Below are 24,035 nucleotides of genomic sequence, written 5' to 3' on the forward strand. Positions count from 1 at the left end.
CTCAGGATGTTTTACCTTTGTTCTGATTATTCTCCACTGCCCCATCCTGCTGCTTCCCTACAACAGAAAAAGGGAACGACAAACACAGGACGCTTGAGAACAGACAACACAGCACCAGCACAGCACACATGCACACAACTACACACTATGGACAGCATGGGTCTCCACAAGCAGGAACTTCCATTCCATCCCTCCCTGCCCCATGGGGGGGGTCCTGGCCAAGAGGTTACAGAGGGGCACAGATTGGCCTTCCTCCACTTGATACCCTTCAGAGGTGTTGGGTTATGACTCCCAGAATCCCCAAACAGCACAGACCATGGCCACTAGGATGATGGGACTTGTGTGGAAAGTACCAATTCAGGGAGGGGCAACATGGCTGCAGGTGGAGTTATCTATGGTGCTGAGAGATGATATACCTAATCCTTTTTGAGTGAGCTAGATAGATCTTTCTCTCTCTCTCTTTTTTTCTACTGCTGGATACCAAATGATATCTCTTTAATTGTAGAAGTGCACCGTTTGGGATATGTTCATTTGAGAGATGTGCAAAGTGGTCAAAGGAGCGGCATGGCATCATCTCAAATTAGACTGGGTTGAACTGCAACCTTTTGAAAAGATGTGGAATAGTATTATGGAGGCCTAAGAAGAAGGCAGGTGGCCACCCACTTTCCCCCACTCCACACCTGAGCTTCAGCAGTAAAAACCAGATAGACAGATACAGAGGGCAGCGTGACATGAAGGCAATGCCAATAGATACGGGGAGGTTTATTGGTGTTTGAAGTGAAGTACTGTAGATGGAAAGGCACAGCTTCCTTTTCAAAGGACTTCCTCAGAGAAGACAAGCATGTTAGGATTGCTGCATCAGAGGCTTTATAAAGTTGATTTGGAAACAAACCAAAGCAAAATGTATTCTTTTATGCCTTTGAGGCTATGTTACCCTTTCAATGTTGCTTCTTACTACTGAACTCTCTAGTGTTGCTGGAATTGGTACTTTTTTGGTTCTGCAATTTCTGCTATGGATTCCCTTTCCAGGGATGGGAAACATCCTTCGTTTGGAACGCAGCTCCCAGAATATCCCAGCCGGCAGGGTTCTATCGGCTGGAATATTCTGTGTGAGCTGTAATTGGAGAAAAGGAAGTTTCCCCATTTGTACACTTTTTGCAAACTTTTTTTTAAATTTCTGTATATGGTTTAAAATTAAGTAACTTGTGCTCTCCCTCTTGGTAATAGTGGGAATTGGGCCCAGCCAGGCTGAGCTGCAAAAGGAAGGTGAGCAAGCAAGCCAGCGAGCAAGCAGAGTAGTGGTGACCCATAAAGGAGGTGGCACTGCTTGGGTTTCCTATCAGTGGTGGCCCCCTGCAGGGTGTGGGTCCTGGCAGATGCCCACTCATGCCATCCCCATTTATAGTCGGCAGTCATTATTTTACTGATCTGGCCAGAAAAACTTTTTTTGGTAGCAAGAATTATCTAGATATTAACTGCCAAGTCCCTTTGTTCATAATCAAATGTATCCCATCTTGGCTTTTACTCCAGGCCTGCCAAGTTGTCCCCAAATCCCCTCTCCTTATATTCTGTCATGGCTTTGCAGGCCTTGGCTCTATACATAGGTTCTCCTGGCAAGTCTACCTTGTTGCATTTTTAGATTATAGTTTTAAAGGAATTGCTTTTCTTAAAAAAATTGTTCAGCTGTTTCTATGCTTAGGGAGCCAACTTGGTGCCCAAACGCCCGATCAAATGCCGGGTAATCAATAAACAACCAAGCAAATAAATGAAACCAATATCATGGGGAAATTCTGTGGATAAATATGGTTGAAATCTCTGGACATTACAGCTCTCTCTCCCTCCCTCCCTCTCTCTCTCTCTCTCTGTGTTAGTGCCCACGCCTGCCCTACCCTTAGGCAGACTGAGTCAACCACCCCTAAGCAGCAGATTTGAATGCCAAGAAAGGGCAACAAATGTGTATTAATTTAACTTATTATTTTTATAATAGAGAGAGAAGCATTAGCAGGATTTTCTGCCTCATCTGATGAAATAATGGCTAGCTTTGGGTACAAAGCACCTCAAGTTCTGCGAATGGCGGGGGAGGGGAGGCATCATTTGCTGCTCCAGTTCTGTTAGTGAAATGTCTTAGGCTGTCCCTGGGAGAAATTTAAGAAAATGCAAGGATTGATCAAAATGTCTAAAAATACGTGTTGAGGCTGCCATAGAAGGAATGGGCAGTGTGCCTCCGAATGCTAAGGTGAAAGTTTCAAGTCTTCTTGGCTGCCTATAAGCTTTTGGCTGGCCACTGTGGAAACAAGGAAATTCAGAGGGTTCTTCTTATTGGTAGAGGTATAAGGGGTGCTAAATAATGTGGAGTTTGTGGCTGGCCTATGTGGGAGCAGACTGTGGAAGCCCAGGAGTACTGTGTGCTCCAGTGTGCCCATACCCCCAGTATTCTCTGGGGTGGAACCCTCTGCTTTGGCATCCATGGGGAAACCAGTGCCAGATGGGACCATGGAACAGAGGAGATTGGGACGAAGAGGGAGGAGGGGGTTGTAGCAGAGGTCAGATGCAGGGAAGACCAGGGAAGAGAGAGAAATAACATTAATCAGCAGACTGGAATACCCCCACCCCTGACAGAGGGCAGACCTGTTGATGCACAAAAGAGAGTGTTTTTAAAAAATTAAAATGGCCAAAGAGGTCATCGTGAGATGGGACACCCATCTGTAATGTGCAAAAACACCCGCCCGTCTGAGCAGTGCAGACACCCCCAGGTATTGAAAGATGATATAGCGGTATAATCCCCAGAGCATCAAAGGAACTGGGTACTTTTAATTACCTCTTATTTGTGATAGCTAAGGTGTAACTCAGAGTTACCTTCTGGCTGCAACATAACAAAGGATGATTTGTTTCTTTTGTGTGGTAAAACTGTATGTTCTAAGAAAATTTTATAGCTACCTGGGTGCATCATGAGTTAGATTTGTCTTGCAGCACAGGGTGATGATTTGTGATATTTTTAGCGTTAAATAAAAAAAATAATGCATCCAGTTACTTTTCAAGGCATTATCTACAGAAGTATAGTTGAAGATGTAGGTTATATTCCTTGGAAACCATTGCAAATGCAACCTGTTAGTTTTTAAGATGCTGCAAGATACCTTGGTGGTCCGGTCAATATTTTCAGTTTTAAAATTATTATTAGTACAGGTAACTGCAATGCTAAGTACATTTGGACTTATAACTGCCCTTGTAACTGATTGCTTGAAGAAAAAAGAAAAAGACAAAAAAAACCTTCCCGAGCTTTGCTCATCAACCCATCCTCCCAACAAATGGTCCAGAAGTAATGCTGCAGCTCAGTATTATGGACCTGAGCAACATCAGGATGGAAGACCACTTGGGAAGCCAAAGTCGGCAACTCTGAGCTAAACCATCAACCAATGTGCTTCTTATTCCCAAGTAAGCTCATGCAGTCCCAGTTTGGATCAGGGTCACTGTGCATAGTCTTTATTCTTTTCTACTCAGTTATTCCCCTCACCTTGCATAAGATGAAAAATAAAACACAGTTCTATTGGAACCTACGTATTATTACAGAGACAGAAGAAACCAAGAAATGGTATGGACAGACTATTGGGAACCTGAGGAGTCTGTTGCTATGTATACCCATTGTAGAATGAAAATTACTGTTGAAACCCAATAGGTCAATGTATTACAAATATGGAGCCAACTTTCTGAAACAGCTCATCTTGCATCAACATGAAATATGCTACCGAAGAATAAACAGTTACTATGGGTGTGACTAAATTGCAATATACTCCTCCAGTTACTCCTGGTTTAGTACGATGCAAATTGATTCCAAATTTCCTGACTACACAACATTATTGTAACTGCAGGGGATACCCACACTTTTCTTTTTTCCCCTTTCAACACCTTTTTGGGAGGTTGTTTTAAATCGCTCTACATTGCACTGGTTTTTGACCTGTTGTATGAATGGCGGTGTCTTTGTATTCTGTGTGCAGGATCATCCTCTGTGCTGATGGTGATGTGTTTGAGGTGGTGCGGGATGCTGTTCCACTGAGAAATTAGCAATTATGCCTGCTGCCCGAACAGTTTCCCTTTTAAATTTTTATTTAAAATAAATTGTTTTACTTTAGTGCTGCATCACATAGGCGCTGGCATCCTGCTGGTTTGTAATTGATATGTGCTTTGCTTTCCATCTGGTGACTTTTGCTTTTCCATACAAACACAATGCCAGCTCCTTTCCCCCCCTTCTTTTTTCTTTTTCTTACATCTGCATTTCTTTGGGGGCATTTTTGAACTGTCTTGCATTTTCAGACTTCACCACCTATTGCACAGGAAGGTCTATAGTTAATAATAGATTTTCAAAGGAGAGGAAAGGGAAGTTTCAGTTGCAGAAAAATACACTGTCTGCAATGTTGATGCAGCACTATGCCACTTAGAATAAAAAAAAGAGGAAAATACTTGCAAATTTGAAGGAACAAAAAATTCCCATTGCAGGTTGTGAGACAGGGGGTGAGGATGGTAGCTCTCTCACCAAAGCACCGTCCCTCCCCTTACAGTCGAGAAAGAGGTACAGACCTTGCCCACTTCATCTCCTGAGAGAATGGAGCAGTGAGGGACAGACACTCAGGAAATGGAGAGAGAAATATGAAAGTTAACTGTCAAAGGAACTGAGGGGAAAACGGCGGGAGTAGAGCAGAAGAAGAGGGTGGATATAGAGGCAGGAGCAGCAGATATAAAGAGGAAGAAGGAACAGGTGCTGCCAGGTTGGGAATGGGTCTAGATTGGAGGACCCCTGGACTGGCACATGGGAAAGATTAAGAGTCCTGAAGGAAGAGGCTGAAGGAGAGAGATTCCCCCAAGACCTTCTTGGAAGGTGAAGCCAGAGAGTGGCGGAGAAAGTTAAGAGAGGAAAAGGAGAGAGTGGAAAGAGAAAGAATAGAATGGAGAGTGAGTGAGATGAGGAGGAAGGGATACCGGGGGGACCCTGGGCAACCCCCATATCACTTGAACATGCTGGGTGGATGGATGACTGGGACGATGACACAGTTCCCCTTCTGGATGGAGAGGCAGGACAGATGATTAACCCGAATACATCAATAGACTGGCCGGGTCCATGGAACATGGGTGAAGGCAACCCGTTCCTAGTTGAAGGATGGAAACCCCTGACTGACCCATTGTCGACAGGAGAGAAATGATGGGACAATTTCGTTGATACTGGTTATTTGTTAAATTCTCCAACAAACCTCAGCCCTGTTTCAAAATTACAAGAATCTCCTGATTTATTTGAATGACGGAAGGAGCCTAACGTTGAGCTCTCACACAAGTGTTCATAAAAACTTAAAACTCCATACAAGATATTTATGGGCAAGGATAGAATGCAAGTGAAGTCAGGACAGACCCATGAATGGATCAAAATCTCAACCTGGGGCTATTTAAGACCATTTAAGAGCAGTGTGGTTCCTACTCTGAATCAACCCAGTTCAATTGAGGCTGCCTTATGGGTACAGGAACAGTGATACAAAGAGCACATGACATGAATTGATGCAATACTACCTTGAGATAACTCTAGGATTTTTTAAGGCAATGAAGTCATACCCTATGTCTAGTCTATAATATTGTACATATTGTAATATTGTAATCTGGTCCTGTAGGTGACTGTAAAACACTAGATCAGAGTCCACTGATATGGACTCATCTGATGACCTCTGTGAGTAATACAAGTGAATCATTCCTCATGAATGGCAGAGCACTAATGGCTTCGAGGCAAGGTGTATTGATGGACAGTCAGTGATGTGATGTAGTGTCTATTGGGAACTAGTGGGAACTGATTACTCTTGTGTTTCCTGCTCATAGTGCCAGCAAACACTAAATAAAATTATGGTATGCCCAGTTTTATACAGTGACTGACATCAGATTGCACAGTTCCGTGCGAACAACATGGAGCTGCGGCAACATTATGGGAAAGCACAGGCAGGGTGGAAGTGCTATGCACAATGTACCCATTAAATGGGTGAAATGGGAGCCATGTGATTGACTGCTCAATCGAATTATCCAATCCTGGGTGTAACAACCAGCATGTTTACATGGTTATAACTTTATGTTATGTGAAGATTAACAGGATTTCAGCAATAATCTGCTGCTAGTCATCATACCCATTAATATAACAGGATTATATAAATGCATGGAGTTTACCAGTAGTCACTAGTCATGATAGGTCTATAGCAGCTCCATTCCAAAACCACAGGAAGTATGTTTCTGGATATCAGGCCAAACCTGATATGATTATCACATCATTAGAAGCAGAGCTCTCTGAACTGATAAAATACTTCCCATGCTGCTAGCATGAGGTTGCCTCACTCTGCATTTTGCAAGCTAGCTTGTCTTTGTTTTGTGATTGGTCTTCAGCAGGTAAACACAAGCTTCATTTTTAAGTCTGATTGTGTTTTGAAGGAGCCATGCGCCTTGAGATAAAATGCTATAATAGCAGGAATCACACATTCCACGTAATATTTGATTTTACACTCGGTTACTGGGGAACACAAGAACTCACATTCTGCTAGGGAGCTTCCCAGAGTTCATGTGCCAGGAAGGAGGCCCATTTTATTGATTCTCCAATAAGTGTTCACTTGTTTAATAATATTTAGATACTGTCGAGTCAATTTCAAATTATGGTGGTCCTCCAATTTCTAGGTACAAAGTACTCAGATGTGGTTTACCAGTTCTTTCTCCTGATGGTGTTCTGATGAAACCTTGCAGCGTGCCCAAAGTCATACAGGGCAAATTATTTGAAAAATGGGAAGACAAAGAATTAATTTTTAAAAACTGTAACTGCAACTACAACTAAGTATTGGGAGGGTTTGGTATTCTACCTATAACTGATTACGTTTAAATAACAACTTTCCAAGTTCTTCCAACCTACCTCAACAACATTGTTGCCTCCTTTGGTAACACTATGTATGAATGCAGCTTTTATTATTTTCTTCCATTAGCTTCTTTTAGCAGAAGTCAACCCTGGATAGTTCACAGTCCCGCAACACAGTGACTTTACAATCCTCTCTTCTTTATTCTCTTTAATAGGTTCATTCCTCCCTGCTTTTCCCCATCCTTTTTGAGATGTACCACTTACTGTACATTGGGCTGCTTATGAATGAATGTGTGGAAGTATGCAAGTTTATGGTGAGGGAGGGGAATTTCTTAAACAATAAACAGACCAAGCCTACAAATCCAGGTTAAAGGAAGAATATATAGTTTGAATTTTGAAGATAGACAAAGTGCAATTTGTATTTACGGACAGATTGCATATGTGAGAGAGAGCCAGAGAAAGAGACAGTGTGGTGTAGTGGACAGAGTGCTGGACTAGGACTCAGCAGACCTGGGTTCGAATCCCCATAGCTCTGCAACCACATTGGGGTATGGCAATGTGAAAACCACTTCTTGAACATCTCTCATACCTTGAAAAACCTGTTAGGGTTGCCTTAAGTAAAAAAAAATGAGTTGATGATACATAACACCAACAAATGTATATGTGTAAGATTCTAACAGATTTCTATCCTGTATTGTTTGTGGCAGCTTATAGAAATGGTATGAAACTGAGTAAATAATTGAAAAACTAGAACAGGATAACAGCTGAATGAAAATCCAGAAAAGGTGAAGGAAAACCTACTGAACTTTTGAAAACAAAGCCACATTTGTAACAGCAACTATATGTGGTAAATTGAAATTTATGCAGAATGAAAAAATGTGTTTCTCTGGCAGCAGAACAGGGCAAGAGTGTGAGCTCTTTGCAGATGGATCTCTGGAAGGTATTCTGCTACCAACAAGCCCAAAGAGGGCCTTTCATCAGTAAGCCGCCAGTCTTGTCACCACCTTGTGGTCCAAGGTTATGCCAAATGCAGAGAACGTGCTGCCAAGCCTTCTCTGCGGCACCCACAGTGGGCCCCTAGGGCACCACTGAATTCTCAGTACCCCTACCACCGTGACCACAAATCAGTGCATGCTTTTACAACATTTTATTAAAGGATGCACATAATCTCCATCCACATATACCTCTATATTTTACTTGATTCCCTTTCCTGCCAGATCAGATACATTAAAGCATGCGCGTGCCTAGACACACACACACACACACACACACACACACAGAGTTGTGAAACTACACCAGGAGGGATGTATATTGACAGTGATATGGGCACTAGCCAACTCATTCTCTCCATGTCCTGTTTTTTTCCATTCAGGCTGAACCATTCCAACATCTCTCAGAACAACCACTCACTCCAGGAGGAAAGGGGGGGCGGGAAATCATGAATGTTTACAGGTCAATGTTGAACTGTCACCCTCCAGCCTTCAAACAGTCTATCTGTCTTCATACTGGGAGACAGATATTTTTGTTTCTGGATTTCTTTTCCTTTATTTGGGTCTACATGGAATATAAAAGAATGGAGGAAAATGGTGGGAGGTGGGTGGGAGAGATGAGGCATGAAATGAGACGAGAGGACTGTTTTGGAAACACCCTTGGCTATGACGCTGAGAGTGAATGTCTGTTAGTTAGGCCATCGGGTTCAAGTTCATTCAGGAGCAGTTTGTTCATTCTAAAATTGAGGCACAAGCAACTGCTGATTGGTCAGTGACAGTACGTGGTCAGTGTCCAAAGACTGGACTGAGGATCATCTATAGAAATTATGCCAATTAATTATAATTTCAGGCTAACCAGTAATAAGTTAATATTCATGCTGCTGGGTCTCAAAAATAAAGCCCTTGAAAAGAAACTGTATATTGATGTTAGTAAATGACATGATGTCATCAGGAGCAACATAATTAGTTCATAATATATTGAACCTACTTCAGTTGCTCTGGTAACCCTAATTTTTTTTCCTAACCTCAATTTACAGCATCTCCATTAAACTTTAAAATCATACATTAGCTATGTTGAACAATAGCCCCCATCTTCCTCACCCAGGATAGTCAATGGCCATACACAATAGGAGTGATGGGAACTGTAGTCCAGCACACCTAGGGATTAATTAGGTTAGAGATGACTGCTCAACATGGTCAAAGATCAGACTATATGAAGGATCTGTCACCACCTGCATGAATTGATCAGAGCATCAGCTTCGGAGGGACACCTTTCAGGCCCATCATTACTTAACATCAAATTAGTGAAAAGCAGGGATAGAGCCTTTTCCGTGGTGGCACCACAATAGGGAAGTGGTGGGGAAGTAGCGGCACCCACCTGAGGAAGCCCAATCTTCTGCCCATATCAGATATGCCATGAAAATCTCTTCACTCTGCGGGGTTTTCTGTGTACCACAGAGCTTGAGAAAAGTATTTTTTTAAAAAACTATAGCTGGGGGACTTGGAGGATTGTAACCCAAAAAGAACCTTTTCTCATTTCTGATATTATAAGCAGGCTCTGAATATATATTTTTTTACTTTGAAAGATAAGATAGAAATGACTTGGTTAAATAACATAACTGAGGCTGTTAGCTGTTAGGTCCATGTGTGGTGATGATCAGCTAAATCTGGCACTGGTTAAATATACCATAATCTTTGTAGCATTTCATATTCTGCATTACTGACATTAATGATTTACGGTGCTGCGTCATTACGGATGCACTGAGAGTCACTGAGCAACAGGCTGAGTTAATACATCATGACAGTGAACCTATTCACCATTGTCTTCGAACTGCTTGAGATAGCAATTGCTGATGGCACCCCTGAGCGAGCCAATAACGGATGTTTGAGTCCAAATGCCAGCTACTCTCTCTCTTGCCTAATTATGATTTATTTATTTGTTAAGTGTATTCTCAAGAAGTCAAGGTGTATGAAGGACTCAAATACAGTTTCCCAGGTACTGGCTAGACTCATGTTTTCTCTACTTCAGCAAGGTTGCTGCATCAGACTAGGCCCTGGAAAGAGGAGATGTTAGGAAAATGTCTATGAATTTGAAGGATGGCACCAGTTCATCAATTCAGAGGATCAATTCTGAGATGTACTGGGTGCTTCAGGGGTGGCTTTGGTTGACACACTGGCTGACAAATTTATACAGTGGCATTAGGGCTGATTAACACAGAGACAGATTGTTGTCTGTGAATAATGGCATTAGAGTGTGCATCCCTGGCAATGAACTAGTTAATGATGGTATTGGTTCAGTCTCGACAGATTCAGCTCCATGTCCCTCGAAGACAATTCAGAGGTATTAATTAGTGTTCCTTGATCAGGAATCAATTGGTGATAGTTAACTTTCAAAGGATGACTGTGGATCGAGTTAATTTTGGATGCCAACTGTTTCAGTTAGTAAAGAGTTAAATTGGTCATTATTTGGAAGGAACAGAAAAAATTTGATTTGAAGGATTTGGAAAAGAGCATTTATCTTATATAGTTGATTCTTCTTTGGAAACTGGATGAGTTCTTTTATGCACAGCGAGTTATGGTTGTTTGTCTACAATTTATGTGGGTTGAGTTAGTTAAGGATTTGAACCCTGGTTGTATTAAAGACCCAGTTGTAAGGAATCAAATGCAAAAGCTATGAGCAGTCACTTTTTCCGAGTCAGATTCTCCAAAAATGATGAGCCATAATTCAGCAGGCTGAGTCAAACTTCAAGACTGTAGAGCTGCCAAGAGCAGCGAGTCAAATGCAATTACACCATGGTGCCCTTTAGAAATTCCGCCAGTTGTGTGGGAGTCACTTATCCCTTTACAGCTGAGCAAGAACATTTAAATAGGCCAGTCACATGAGTGGGGGAAACACCAATCACAACCAGCCTCTTTCTCAAGGAACTGGCAGTCCTTCTTTTTATCTAAGAGCCATGCCTATCACACGGGAAAGAAACACATGATTCAGCACCTTGCACACAAGTGGTTGGGTCCTTTGCAATTTCCTCAGCTGCAAGAGGAAGCGGTTCATGGGTCAGCTGCCAGAAAGAATGTCTAAATGGCAATTGTGTTCGGTGCTTAATGGGTGGAGGAATAGGAATGGGTTTGCTTCCCAATCTTCCAGGCGAGAGAAGTGGCCTGCAAACCTTCAGTCACATTTTTGAATGAAGAGGCAAAATGGGGACAGCAGGTCAAGAGGCAAGCAGAGGTCAGAATTTGATGTGGGCAACCTGTGGAGATGGCCGTGGAAGACACCATGAGAAGAAAGACCAGGGGACCAAGTAAACCGAAGAAAGCTCAGCTCTGTCAAGAAGGGCAGGAATGGGAATAAGCAAGAAGTGCAAGCAAAGGTCTGTAAACTGCAGTCAGACCTGAAAAAAAAAAAGAGAGAGAGATGTCCCTGGGCAGGTTAGGGTCAGGGAGAGGTGAGGGTCCCATCAAAAAATGGGAGGGAAAGGGGAAGCTGGTAAAGTAAGGAGTGGGGGAAGATGTTGCTGGACTAGAGCTCTTGTGATTCCTTGTCATGGACTGTGGTTCCTAGGGCTGATGAAGACTGTATTCTGACATCTGGAGAATTATATATTCCTGTAAAGCTGTTACACATAGTGGCAGAAGCTGAACACAATTGCCATCTAGATCCAGAAGACCAATGATGGTTCCAGGCTATAGGTTAGAGTGGGCAAAGTGTAGCCTCCTGAATGCTGATGGGCTGCAAGTCCCAGTAGCTTTAGCCAGCACAGTAAATGGTGAGGATTATATGCGAGTTTGTGAGAAGGTGTGGGCACACACCCCTAGTGAGCCATCAGGCTGAAGCACGCAAATATTAGGCAGCCGAAATCAGGGCGGGTTTCCTCAGTATCAAGCTGCAGGGAGGACGTGTGTGCAACTTGAAGGAGATCTGCATGCCCGACAAGGAACAGCTGGAGGAGGGCAGGGTCAATGAGAAGAGAAGAGCAGGACGGGGAAGGCACAGAGTGGTGGCCTATCTTCAAAGAGAAGTGTGAGAAGATGTAAGAGAAGAAAGCTATCTACGCTCACTGGGTTTCACTTGCAGCAGGAGTAAGACACCAAAGACACCAGCCACATGCTTGGACAAGGCTGTGTTAGCCTGGACACCGCCACAGCCCAGGAGAGGCAAGTGATGCAAAGGGAGAGGATGGGTAGAGATAAGCTGCAGGGCTTGACTTCTTTTGCTCATCTATACAAGCCTTCCCTAAAAGAGGTGAGTCCTGGACCTAAGCTCTCCTCTCCTTCCTACTTTCCAGAATCTGGACTCTGGGGCCCTCCAGTGAAGTTAACTGGGTTCACACATTGGCAAGTGGTGCCCAAAGGTTTAGAGGCTATAATTCAGCCCCATGAGACTGGTGTGTGTGTGTGTGTGGGGGGGGAGGCAGAGAAGTAATGCTATACCACTAATAAAAGCTGTTCTGAGCCAAGAAGCTGAGTTGGAGCTTATGGAATTATTGCCAGGGGCCCCTAGCCCCATTGGTGCCCCAGGAGGGAGGACTGGTGGAATGTACAGGGTTGCAGTCCAAGAGCATCTGTAAGGCCATGTATTGTCCACACCAGTATAGATTCTATCCCAGCCCCTGCAAGGCTCTGAATCCAGATATGTTTCTGCCACTATGAGAACATCCCTGCAAAACAACTACACAAAACTGAATGATCTAGTGGCACAGGGTCAGTCAGCAGCCAGCCAAATGCTTGTGCTATAGTGATGTATCAGTGCCTCTGAGCTAATATGATAGCAGTGGCTCCAGCAGCAACTCACTATGAAAGTTGAATACTAAGTACTGACTATTCGAAGGTACAGCGTTTTTTGCATAAGGAATGGTGGCAGTGAAGTTGAACATGCCCCTTTAAATGAATTGATTACCTCAAAGGCAATATTTTTAATGAGGTTCCAGTCATCTTGTAACCGTGATGACATATGTTGACTTATTACTACTATGCTTTGACCATAGATGTCAGAAGCTTGCGCTGAAAACATTGTGGATGAGGAGATGGATCTGTCATCTTGGCAAACAAGATGGCAGACAAGGCATGAAGGCTGAGATGCATCACAAAGAATACCAACATACATGAGCAAAAAGCTTACTGAGGCCAGAGGGGGAGACCTTACCTTTCTTATCTTTCTTTTCCTCTTCCTCTCCACCAGCACCCAACAAAGTGAAGATAATGCCAGTCTGTGAATTGACACCAACAGCTGAGATGACCATCCTGCCGGAGCCCTCCATGACATGGGTGCCTGGGAAATCCAAGGAAGAGTCAGAGGGACATCAGATGGAAATTGGAAAGTCTGCTAGTTGGAAACCAAATCAGGAGCAGAAGGGTCAGATTCCCTGGGTTCATTACCAGATCCTGCAGGTCAGGGTGGGCATCAGTGAAGCCCTAGGGGCCTCGGCAGCATACCATGTGAACCACATGCCATTAGCAATGAAGATCTGCGGCAGTGGCTCTCAAATTGAGTTCTAGGGAATGCCGATATCCGATGTTAAAGGCGGCTTCTCTATAAGAACATCAGTAGAGATTTTGCTACCTTTGAGGCAAAGACAAGATGACAGCCTCTCTGTCCCATGGCCAGAGGCTTCCTGGGCTGCCATTTGAATCTTATATGCATACCTCTGGTGGGGCAGTGTCATCCACCACACCTAAGGGCAGTACACTTGTTTAGGAAGTGCAAGAGAGGCCATGTGGAATGCATAGCTGTTTGATTGAGAATGGCCAAGGATCGCAGGATGAACTGCTGGGGGACCTGCTGCCACCTCTCAGTAAATGCCACCTGAGGCATTTGCCTCACACTACTTAATAGTAACATCAGCTCTAATCAGTAATTGCAGACATATACTCTTGAATGAATCATAGTTTGTTGCCAGGATCTGTGTTTCCCTCTAGAATAGAGCACAGTAAATGGGCTCTGGGATCCATCCATGTGGGGAAACACTATATGTTGTGTTTATGTCAGTGTATCCCAAATAACTTTTTTTAAACAAAGCAGACATCTGCACTGGTGACTGGAATCAACACAGGACAAGACAGTATTCTTGAAGGCTTTCATCTCCAGTCCTCTGAAGTTGTCGGTCACAGAGACTGGTGAAACGTCAGGAAGAACAACCTTCAGAACACGGCCAAAGAGCCCGAAAAACCCACAACAACCAACTTGAGATGCTAGAAAATCTGGACTCCATTGTTCATTCGAGGATAAAGTGCCCTGTACCCCAATCAGGAAAGGGTCTTTCTGATTTTCTGGATAAGTACCTCTTCTCAGCTTTCCTGGAAAAGGAATGGCAGACTTTGGGGGCAGCTATAAACATTTCTCATATCCTCATTACATGCTCCTGTCAGGCTGGCTGAAGGAACAGAGAGAAGGACTGCTTTTGGAGATCTTAAAGTCCTATTGCTCTGCCTCATACCTGACAGCAACATGGGATCCTTCTCCACTGATTTGCGTACGTGATCTGACTCCCCTGTCAAAGAGCTCTCATCAATTTTGAGATCGTTTCCCTGGATCAGCACTCCATCTGCAGGAAGCAGATCACCTGGGAAAAAAAAAAGAAGTTACAGCAATAGGTTCAACATTGTAAGCTGCAATTCTATGCCCACTTACCTAGAAAGAATAAGTCCCATCCAGTACATTCAGGGAATACCTCCTATCCTGGAGGTTGAGTGGAAAATTCCAACCAAATGGCACCAAGGGGTGAGACATTTAAAAACACACGCACACCAACTGGTTGAAACCAGCCCTCAGTTCACCTTAAGCAATACGTCTGCCAGACATCTGCTGTGATGACCATTTTAGGACATTTATTTATAATTTTTCTACCCTGTGCCTGATGAAGTGAATTTTATTTGTGAAAGCTTGTGCTGAATGTTTGATTTTTAGAAGTCTAAATAAAGGTATAATCTCTTCTACATTTGGTTTTTGTAAAGAAACACTCTGTTGTTTTTTTAAGTCCCATAAGACTCTGTGGTTGTCACTTCTCAACAGACATGCACAAGATTGCACTGTTAGTCATCTCCAGGTACTTTCTTCTATCCTATCACTAACTCCAGTTTCGCAGAACTACTATGGGTGCTGATTTCTTTAACCCCATTCCACCCACATGCTATGTATAGAAAATATGGCCAGTGTTGCCAGAGCCTCCCCCATAATGGAAAAGCTGCCAATTCACAGAAACATATCAAATTATGGTTCCTCCTGTAGATTCCTCTGCATCCTCTTAGATCAGTGGTCCCCAACCTTGGGCCTCCAGATGTTCTTGGACTACAACTCCCAGAAGCCTACACCACCACCTCTTCTGGCCAGGATTTCTGGGAGTTGAAGTCCAAGAACATCTGGAGGCCCAAGGTTGAGGACCACTGTCTTAGATGACACATCCACACCCCACAACTATGAGAGATGTCTTTTTAGCAAATGCTCCACAGCTACGAGCCATCCCCATTTGACACTGCAGCTGAAGAACTTGAGAATTCCTGAGCAGCTATTGGGATTCTTCTCAATTACATTTCTATCCCACTTTTCCTCTAATAAATTCTAGGTGATATAAATGGCTCTCCACAACATTTCATTCTCACAACAATCTGTGATGTAGGTCAAGCTGAGCAAGAGCATGACTGCCGTGCATGTTTCACAGCTTACTAGGACAAGAACATGGACCTCTGGAGTTTAACAAACTTAACTGCTACAGCACAGTGGCTCTTGATTTTCAAGATCAGCTGGTTGATTAACTGATTGATTAATTGACTGGATTTTTTAGCTCATCCCCCCCGAAAAAACAGGGCTCAAACCAGATCAGAATAAGAATTAGTAATTGGAATAGTAAAATACAAGTAGATTAAAGAATAATTAAAACAAATCCATAGAGCAGAGAACCAACAGGGTTAACAGCAGCCATCAATTGTCAAAAAATCTTGCCTGAATCCAAACCCTTAGCCTGTCAATGGAAGGAAAAAAGCAAGATGGTCTATTCTTCCTTGAAAATAAGTTCCAGAGTTTAGAAGCAACCACCACAAAAGGCTTCTCATACCTTCCCACCGGATGTTCATCTGAGGGTGGTAGAAGGGACTGAGAGAATGGCCAACCCTAGAAGACATCACGTCCCAGTTGCTTTGATGGTGTCAGTGGACTTAACTGCCCGATATATCATCCAGTGTGTCTCCTGAGCACCAGTCCTGGCTTAGCAGACTCACCCTAAGGAAACCCTAATCTGCTTGACCACATTTACTTACCGTATTTGATTTGGGCAATGTCCCCCACGACCAGCTCAGCCACAGGAATCTGGACCTGTTGTCCATTGCGGATGACTGTGAATTTTTGCTCCTGTTCGATGCGGCTCTGCAGACCCCGGAATTGCTTCTCCTTGCTCCAGTCATTGAAGGCCGTTACCAGCACCACACAGATCACCGAGAGCAGGATGGCAGCACCTTCAATCCAGCCAGCTTCAGACTCACCCTCATCCTCAGCACCAGCAGCAACATTCCCACAGGCTGGTAAAGGGGAGGGGAAAAAAAGAAAGTATCACATAACTGTCCAGCTTTCCAAGACCACACTGCTGACAAATGTGGAAGCTATATTAGGACACATCCAGAGGACCAGGTTGCACAACCCTAGGTCCTTCTAATGCAGAGTAGAGTGGTGCCTCGCTAGACGATGATAATCCGTTCCACTGAAATTGCTGTTTAGCGACATTATCATCTAGCAAAAAGCATTTCCCCATTGGAATGCATTGAAACCTGTTTAATGCATTCCAATGGGGAAGAATCATGGTTGTCTAGCGAAGATCGGCCATAGGAAAGCCGCTTTGTGAACTGCCGATCAGGTGTTTAAATAGCTGTCTGTGAAGCTTAGGTCCCGAAAACATCTGTTTTGCGAGCGCGGAGGGAGCTGTCAAAATTGTCGTCTAGCGAAAATTGGTTTGCAAAGCAGGGACCAAACATTGTCCAGCGAAATTCCCCCATAGGAATCACTGTTTTGCGAATCGCTATAGCGATCGCAAAAAGTCAATGTCTAGCGAAAAAACTGTCATGCAGGGTAATTGTCTAGCGAGGCACCACTGTAGATAAAATTTGGCTAGGGGGCTGTACCCCACTGGGCCCATGATGCAACTCCCATCCAGCACCATGAACCCTTCAGTTCCCCCAGTTTAAAAAATAATTAGAGAGGAACTGAAGCGTAGAAAATAATTTCCCCCTTCTCTAGTATGGATATACCCTCAATGTCATATAGCTTTCAAAACTATGTTCCATAAATATAACTGATGAATATCTTAATTGTATTGCAGATCAACTGGTTGAAGACCGCAGAGGACAGAATCATTTCGCAAGGTTGCCCTAAGTGGATCATGGATCTGTGGTGCATTGAAGTACTGGTGGTGCCGAGGAAAGGATGGTAAAGTCAAGGCAGGAAGCATGACTGGTGGCATGCCCTTGACTCTGCCTATATTTTTTACTTCTAAAATGGGCAGAATAGTTCTCTACCTTGAATGGTTGTACCAATGAAAGCAGTAAGGATCAAAAAAGCTCTTTATATTTTTAAAGAATGACATATAAACAAACAAACAAATAAAAAGTTAACTGAATTGGTGATATAGTATGGATCAGGCAGCACAGAGAAGTGCAGAATTTAGCAATTTCGAGCAAGGTAACTGACATAAATTATTGCCAATGGAACTGATGTTCCAGGAAAGCACGATGATCTAATATAAAGGGTGGGGAGGAATTATAACTTAGAAAGTTACTTTTCAGAAGAATGAATATAGACTAATTTTGAAGTTGACTGTAACTGAGTCAGTGGCAGACTCCAGAATATCATCTTCTCACTACTCAGATATAGATGGCTTCTGTCATGTCATGATACTCCTTTGTCTTAAAAAAAAAAAGCTTCTAAAGCAGTGGTTCTTAACTTTGGGTCCCCAGATTTTCTTGGACTAAAACTCCCAGAAGCCATCACCACTAGCTGTGCTGGTCAGGATTTCTGGGAGTTGTAGTCCAAGAACATCTGAGGATCCAACGTTGGGAGCCACTGTTCGAAAGCTTTGCCGTTGGCCTCCTAGGAGCTGTGGATTACCACGATCCTTTACTCTCTCCCACATTGGGTTGAACTGCTGGTATTTTCAGGCCAAAGTGTAAGTAAACTCACTGGGCAGCTAAAAAGAATGGCCCCCGGACTTCCTCAAGATGAAAGCTCTATCCAGCCGGAGATCTTGTTAACATAGGAGTAGGAGGGCTACAACTCACCTTCACTCTCTTCACCTGGTGGGGCATAAAAAGACAGCCCCAGGGAGATGATGGCAGCAATTTCGAGAATGATCAGTGTCACATCCTGGAGTGCCTCCCATACTAATTGCAGGAAGGTCTTGGGCTTCTTTGGGGGGATGAAGTTCTGTCCATAGATCTGTCTTCTCTTTTCCAGGTCAGTTGTGTTGTCGGAGAGACCTGTGGGAATGGAAGAGAGACCAGGTTGATGTAAGACAGTGAGTGTGGGTGGTACAGAAGGACACCAGTGGGGTCTTACAACAGGCTCAGGCCTGATTTACTGTTCAAATACTGGAAGTAGTGTATAACATTACAAGGGGGGAAATATGTGCAAAAACAGTGTTTGTTGGAATTATGGGGTGAACAAACTGACCCTCCCTAAATTATTGGCTTATGATTACCCTCAGCTCTAGAAAACCCAGCCAATGCTGAGGGATGATGGGAGCTATTCTCCAAAAACATCTGGAGTTGCTCCTTCCTGGTCTACATAGTGTAATACACAGAATACTGGAACTAGGAGTAGGAAGACCAGGGTTCAGATTCTCACTTGGCTATGAACGTCACAGAGTGTGCTTGGGCCATTCATAATGTCTTAGTGTGACGTACTGTACTTCACAGATGTCTTGTGAGCATTAAAGCTGGAATGAAGAGAGCCACATATGTAGCCTTGAGCTTTTTGGAAGGAAGATGAGATTCAAGTCTTAAGTACGAATGAAGAACTAATATCTAGTTTCCCACATTCTCACTCTCTTTGGCTTGAGCTAGAATTCATGACACTGATATATTATGCTGCTCTATACAAATAGTTGTTTATTCATTTGTTCTGGTGTGCGGGAGCATTCAGTCATTTAAGAGCCATGGATCAAGTGACAAACCCCAGGCATAAGGTTTATCAGTGTGATATAGTTGTTACATGTATTGGAAATGGAGAGACACAAAAATGGAAATCCTGCTTCTTTTCTGGAAGCTCAGGGCATTATCCTGGGCCAATCACTGTCTCACAGGGCTGTTGTTACCAATAAAACAGAGAAGGAACAAAAAGACTGTACGTGCCATCATGAACCCTTGGGCAGAAGGGAGAGATATGAATAGTGGTTCAGTGAGAATTGATGGACTGCAGCACCCACACTATGGAGACATCACAGTGGAGGCCCATATGGCTGCATTGCTGTCAACATTTTGATGACCAGCTCCAAAAGCTTTTTAAAGATACCTTTGGCTTTAATTAATTTTTGTTCGTTGTTTGAAACATTTTAATTTTTGCCGTTTTAACATTTTTGTTTGTGTTTATTTGATTACCTAAACATTTTAGATGTTGTAATGAACCAAGGGCAGGTGGCATCCAAGCATCGGGGTCCTTTGCCATCCAATTTTAAGGCCCCCTATGCAATACATCAAGACAGCCTTCCCACCCCATGAGAAAAAACAAAAAGAAATTCAAATTCTTTTTGGTTGTTTACTGAAAAAAAAATCTGCCTAGCTATAGATTAGGTTTAGTCATAGCAGTGGTGCAACCTGGGTAAAATTTCGAGGCAGAAGGCTAATGCCACACTTAGCAGAATGAGCAGGAAAGGCCCCAAACACATCAGATCATATTTGAAAAGATGTGCAGACAATGAACGGGACACATATTGCTCCATTTGATCTAAAGAGCCTGTCTTTTAATGAGACCCCACTTGGGTCGGGCTACTATATCTAGTCAAAGGCATTTGTTATTTTGTTCAACAGGATACTCAGAAACCACAACCAGTCATATGTGCTATTGCCAAATGAGCTATGCCCAGTTGCAATTTACCCTTTTTTCAGTATTGTAATGTTCAGGCATGTGCAATTATATACAATGCACCAGTCAGGTTGCATCAGTGCACCCTGCTCCACCAGGTTTCATGGATGACCTGAGGAGAGGCTAAAACCTAAAGAAGGGAACATGTACAACCAAGAGCAGCCCAAGAAAGGGAAAGGACAAAATGGTGCCCTTTCTCTAGGCAACATACGGAAGCCATATGGACTGTCAGTTGAATCTTGTTTGAGCACTAGTAAGATGAAAGCATCCTCCAATGAATCAGAGGCATCCGGCTATTTGAGGGGATTAAGGGCAGTTTGTATGATAAGAGAGAGGAGCTAGTGGAGTCTAGGAAACACCAGCATCTGCCTCCTGAGGCGATCAACTCACTTTTGCCTAATAGGAGGGCTGGTCCTTTGTACAGCAGAGGTGGGGAAACTTCACATCCTGCAGGGTTTCTTGGTTTGTTTGTAACTGGACTTCTCAAAACATAACAAAAGGTGCAAAATGGTGTAGGTGTATAGACAGAGAAATAAGAACAAAGGATGCCTTTGAGCACAGATTTAAATCTTGAATTTCAGAAACAGCTCTGTTTTCAGAAACAGAGCTGAGTTCAAAGTGCTACTGGACAGGTATCTGTTCCTTGGTTTTACCCATTCTTTACATTTCTGTAGCCTACATTTTGGGTATGGGACAGCCAATGGTGAAAGTTTTATATTCTTCTTATTAAGTAACTAAGAATCACAAACCCCTGTCAATCAGTCCACCATAGAACACAGTAGATTCGCTGCCTTCTGTCTATAGAAGTATGAACTAGTATGGACACATGTGCTTCCATAGGATGCCAGCCTGGCCTTTCAACAAGCAATGCCTGTCCTAGCCATATTTATTTTGGAGAAAACAAGCAAACACATACTTCCAGTGCAGGACCTTTGCCCAACCTACTTCAGATTGGGGCTCAGTGTTGTATGTGGGGGGAATTCGCTACTTCCTGGTGCTTTTTACGCCCCAAAGTGCTGCATGCTAGAAAATCTCTGGTATTTTTGGCAGGAAATGTTATGGCATTGTCTCAGTGCATGCACACAGGTAATCAAATGCCAGCACTGGGCTTCCCTTGCTCCTGTCACCTTTTAGAGAACAAATAATGCTATAAATTGTTGCTTGATGTTGTAACTGTTGTATCACGAGATGCGTTCTGAGATTAAGCATTACACAAAGGCATTCTGAAGTTGATCTATGCGGTCAAAGGGTGATGGTCAGTTGAACTATGTAAAATAGGTGTGGAGAAGAGAATTTAACTATGTTATGAGAGGAGAGGGCTTGCTGTATCTAGAGGTATCTAGAGAGATACCTCTCGTGTACGCCCAGAGGCCTCTGGTGGAGCCCCTGTGAGATACAGGAAGTTGGACTAGACGGTCCCTTGGCCTGATCCAGCAGGGCTCTTCTTATGTTGTTCAGGGGCAGTTCTTGCTGTATGGTAATAAGAGCTCCCCACCCCCCTTTTCAGTGATGAAACCTTGGAGATGGGTCTCCCCCACGTAATCTCTGAAAAAAGTGTGACAGCAATGCTCAGAGCATTGCCATATAGCAAGATATGTTTCTAACTGGTATGACAGAGACCTTTCAAAGGGTGGGTGCCTGCAGCGAAGGAGGAGGACTTCACCACAGGCCCGGATCTCATGGCTCCTGTGAGATGAAAGGACTTCAGGGCAGCTCTGCCAGTGGTCCTCTCTTCCTTTGTTTCCTTTCGCTGTGCCCTGGACTTAGAGGAGTGGGAGGGCTTTGTTAAATATTGAAAATGTCAGACACCTAGGCTGTCAGCAGGAATCACAAGTCAGGGGCTCTTGTCAAATTCTTTCCACAGCTGGTCCGGGAAGAGACCAGTAGATCAACAGCAACCCCCCCCCCCTTTATCTTCATCCCTCTAACAAGGTGCCACGAAACTCCCAGAGCCAGGGAAAAGAAGATCCAGGGACACCGGGAGCCATTCCTCTTGCTTTAATCAATCAAGGCCATGAATGCTCTATGTCAGAACTTGAAAAAGTTATGCTAATCACAGTGGCTGAGGGATTCTGGGGTTATGTATAACACAAAGTAATTTTACAAGTTTTGCTCGCCATAAAAGGCTATTAGATTTCTGACAGCAATTGTCTTTTGATCCCTTAGTGTGAAGTGAGTGATGTAGGCACCCGTAGGTGCTCCTAATGAATAACCATCTAGGGAGAGAGGCCAGCCAACTGCAGCCCTTCACTTTGCTTCTACAGGTCCTTTGCAAATGGTCCTGCCTCTGGAAAAGCAACCTGCACCTTCCTCAGACACCCGCTAGAGGGAGAGGAAGAGGAGGAGGAAGAAGAGGGGGAGAAAGAGAAAGAGGGAAAGAAGCGGCAGAGGCAGACAGAAGGGGTGGGGCTCACCTACTTTTGGCTCTGGTCTCATCCACCACTGGCTTCTCAGCCCTGTCCACCACCTGCCTGCAGCCCCAAGGGACGAGGAAATAATTAGAAATAATTACCATGATTTCTGTAGGAAAAACAATGCTCCTCAGCACAGCAGGGCAGACTGTGTCCAGCTCACCCATGTGCCCTACTCAGTGTGAATAGGCAGCTTCAAGGCCCCTGTCGCTCTCCCTTCAGATGTGTGTGTGTGTTTTAAAAAAAGCTGGGACTTGCACTGGACATCTTTTCAATCAAAGGGCCCTTCCAGAGGACTGTCCTTCGTAAAAGAGGGTACTCGGCTACCCAAAGGACAATGAGACTATCACCCACAAGCACTTATTAGAGGGCCAGCCCCACTGACTGCAGTGGAGCTAATCTGGAGCTGGCCTAAGGGCAGCCATGCAATGGTTCCCTCTCCTGCCAGCTCCCCTTCATTCCATCCCTTGCATGTGAATGTGAGCCCGCAAGCCAAGGGAAGTGCTTATGCGATCACTATTACACAATGATGCAAGCAGACAGGGTTAGGGCCAGTGGGATTTACTTTTGAGTAAACATGCAGAGAATTGTGGTGCATAACAATAAGAGCAACAATATGATTATGACAATAGGAAAGCTTTTATAAAAATATAAATGGAGACAGAACTGTATCTAAATGAATCTTAGTATTAATTTTGCCAATTTTTTCTTTTTCTTTTTTTAAATTTTAGAGCCGGTACCTTCAATCAGAAAAGAATTTCAGGACCGTATACACAGAAACCAAATATTTACTAATGATAAAGACAGCGTATCACTGAACTTCAGTACAATAAAGCAGAGAAAGAGAGGTGAACTATTTCATCCAGGTATTAAATGCAGGTTTCAATGTAAAGCCAAATAAAAAGTTTTCAACTTGGCTCTGAAGAGAGTGCCATGTTGACTCAAGTTCTCTCTCTGCAGGAGGTATTTGAAGGAAGTCAAATAGAATAATAAAGAGGCCCTCCTACAATGATTTAAAGTGAATGCACAGGTTGATCTATAAGGAGAGTTTCCTTCAGAGAACTCAAGCCATTTTGGGTTCAAGCACCAAGGTCATAAACTGGGCTGGGGAGTGGCGAAACACCAGCCCATGCAGCTGCTTCAACGCTGATGTATACAATACAGCCCCATCTAGACAAGAGAGCCAAAGTTTTGGCAGGTGTATTCTGGACTGTTCTCAAGGGCAGTCCACTTTATAAAGCATTGCAGAAAGCCAGCCCAGGTGTTATCAAAGAAAGGATCGGTATAACTAAGCAATCCATATTCAAGGGAAGCCAGAGCTGGCAAACTAGCTGAAACAAATAACAATGCTAATAAAATGTTCTTAGCCGTTGTACAGGTGTGCTCACGGAACCGACTATCAATACTGCCTCTGTCTTATTCAGACTCAGATTCAGTGTAACGACCCTCTGCCAACCCATTTAGCCATGGGTGCAAAAGCAAAGGTTGATAGAGGCAGCTCATCATGTGGTATAAAGAAAAAGTGGCATCATCCAGAACTCCCTCTGTGACCCCCCCCCATTTAAAGGCACAGAAGTCCTGTTTTGCCTCTGGCTTTGTGGTATGACAGCCGGTGTGCTATTGCTACGGGAGGCTGCTCTTTCCTCTGCTTGCTTCTCCCCAGCTTTCTCCCAGACTTGCTCCCCCATCCCTTGGCATACACTGGCCCTCCTTGATTG

The 24,035-nt window shown here is 43.7% G+C and overlaps 1 protein-coding gene across 6 annotated transcripts in view; it reads right to left on the reverse strand.

The window, feature by feature from the left end:
• Positions 1 to 24,035, reverse strand: part of ATP2B3 (ATPase plasma membrane Ca2+ transporting 3) — a 136,189-nt gene that overhangs the window by 48,001 nt on the left and 64,153 nt on the right. For 4 of the 6 annotated variants that reach the window (XM_072991427.2, XM_072991433.2, XM_072991429.2 and 1 more), the window contains exons 4-8: positions 18,106 to 18,303; positions 16,099 to 16,356; positions 14,283 to 14,408; positions 12,992 to 13,117; positions 16 to 57 (exon numbers count right to left, since the gene is read on the reverse strand). In XM_072991427.2, the coding sequence (XP_072847528.1) occupies positions 16 to 57; positions 12,992 to 13,117; positions 14,283 to 14,408; positions 16,099 to 16,356; positions 18,106 to 18,303 (750 nt within the window). The remainder of the gene's footprint in view (positions 1 to 15; positions 58 to 12,991; positions 13,118 to 14,282; positions 14,409 to 16,098; positions 16,357 to 18,105; positions 18,304 to 24,035) is intronic. The other 2 variants (XM_072991428.2, XM_072991430.2) reach the window with 1 other exon arrangement.

The sequence above is a fragment of the Pogona vitticeps genome, chromosome 2, assembly GCF_051106095.1.
Source record: "Pogona vitticeps strain Pit_001003342236 chromosome 2, PviZW2.1, whole genome shotgun sequence".
Lineage (NCBI taxonomy): Eukaryota > Metazoa > Chordata > Lepidosauria > Squamata > Agamidae > Pogona > Pogona vitticeps.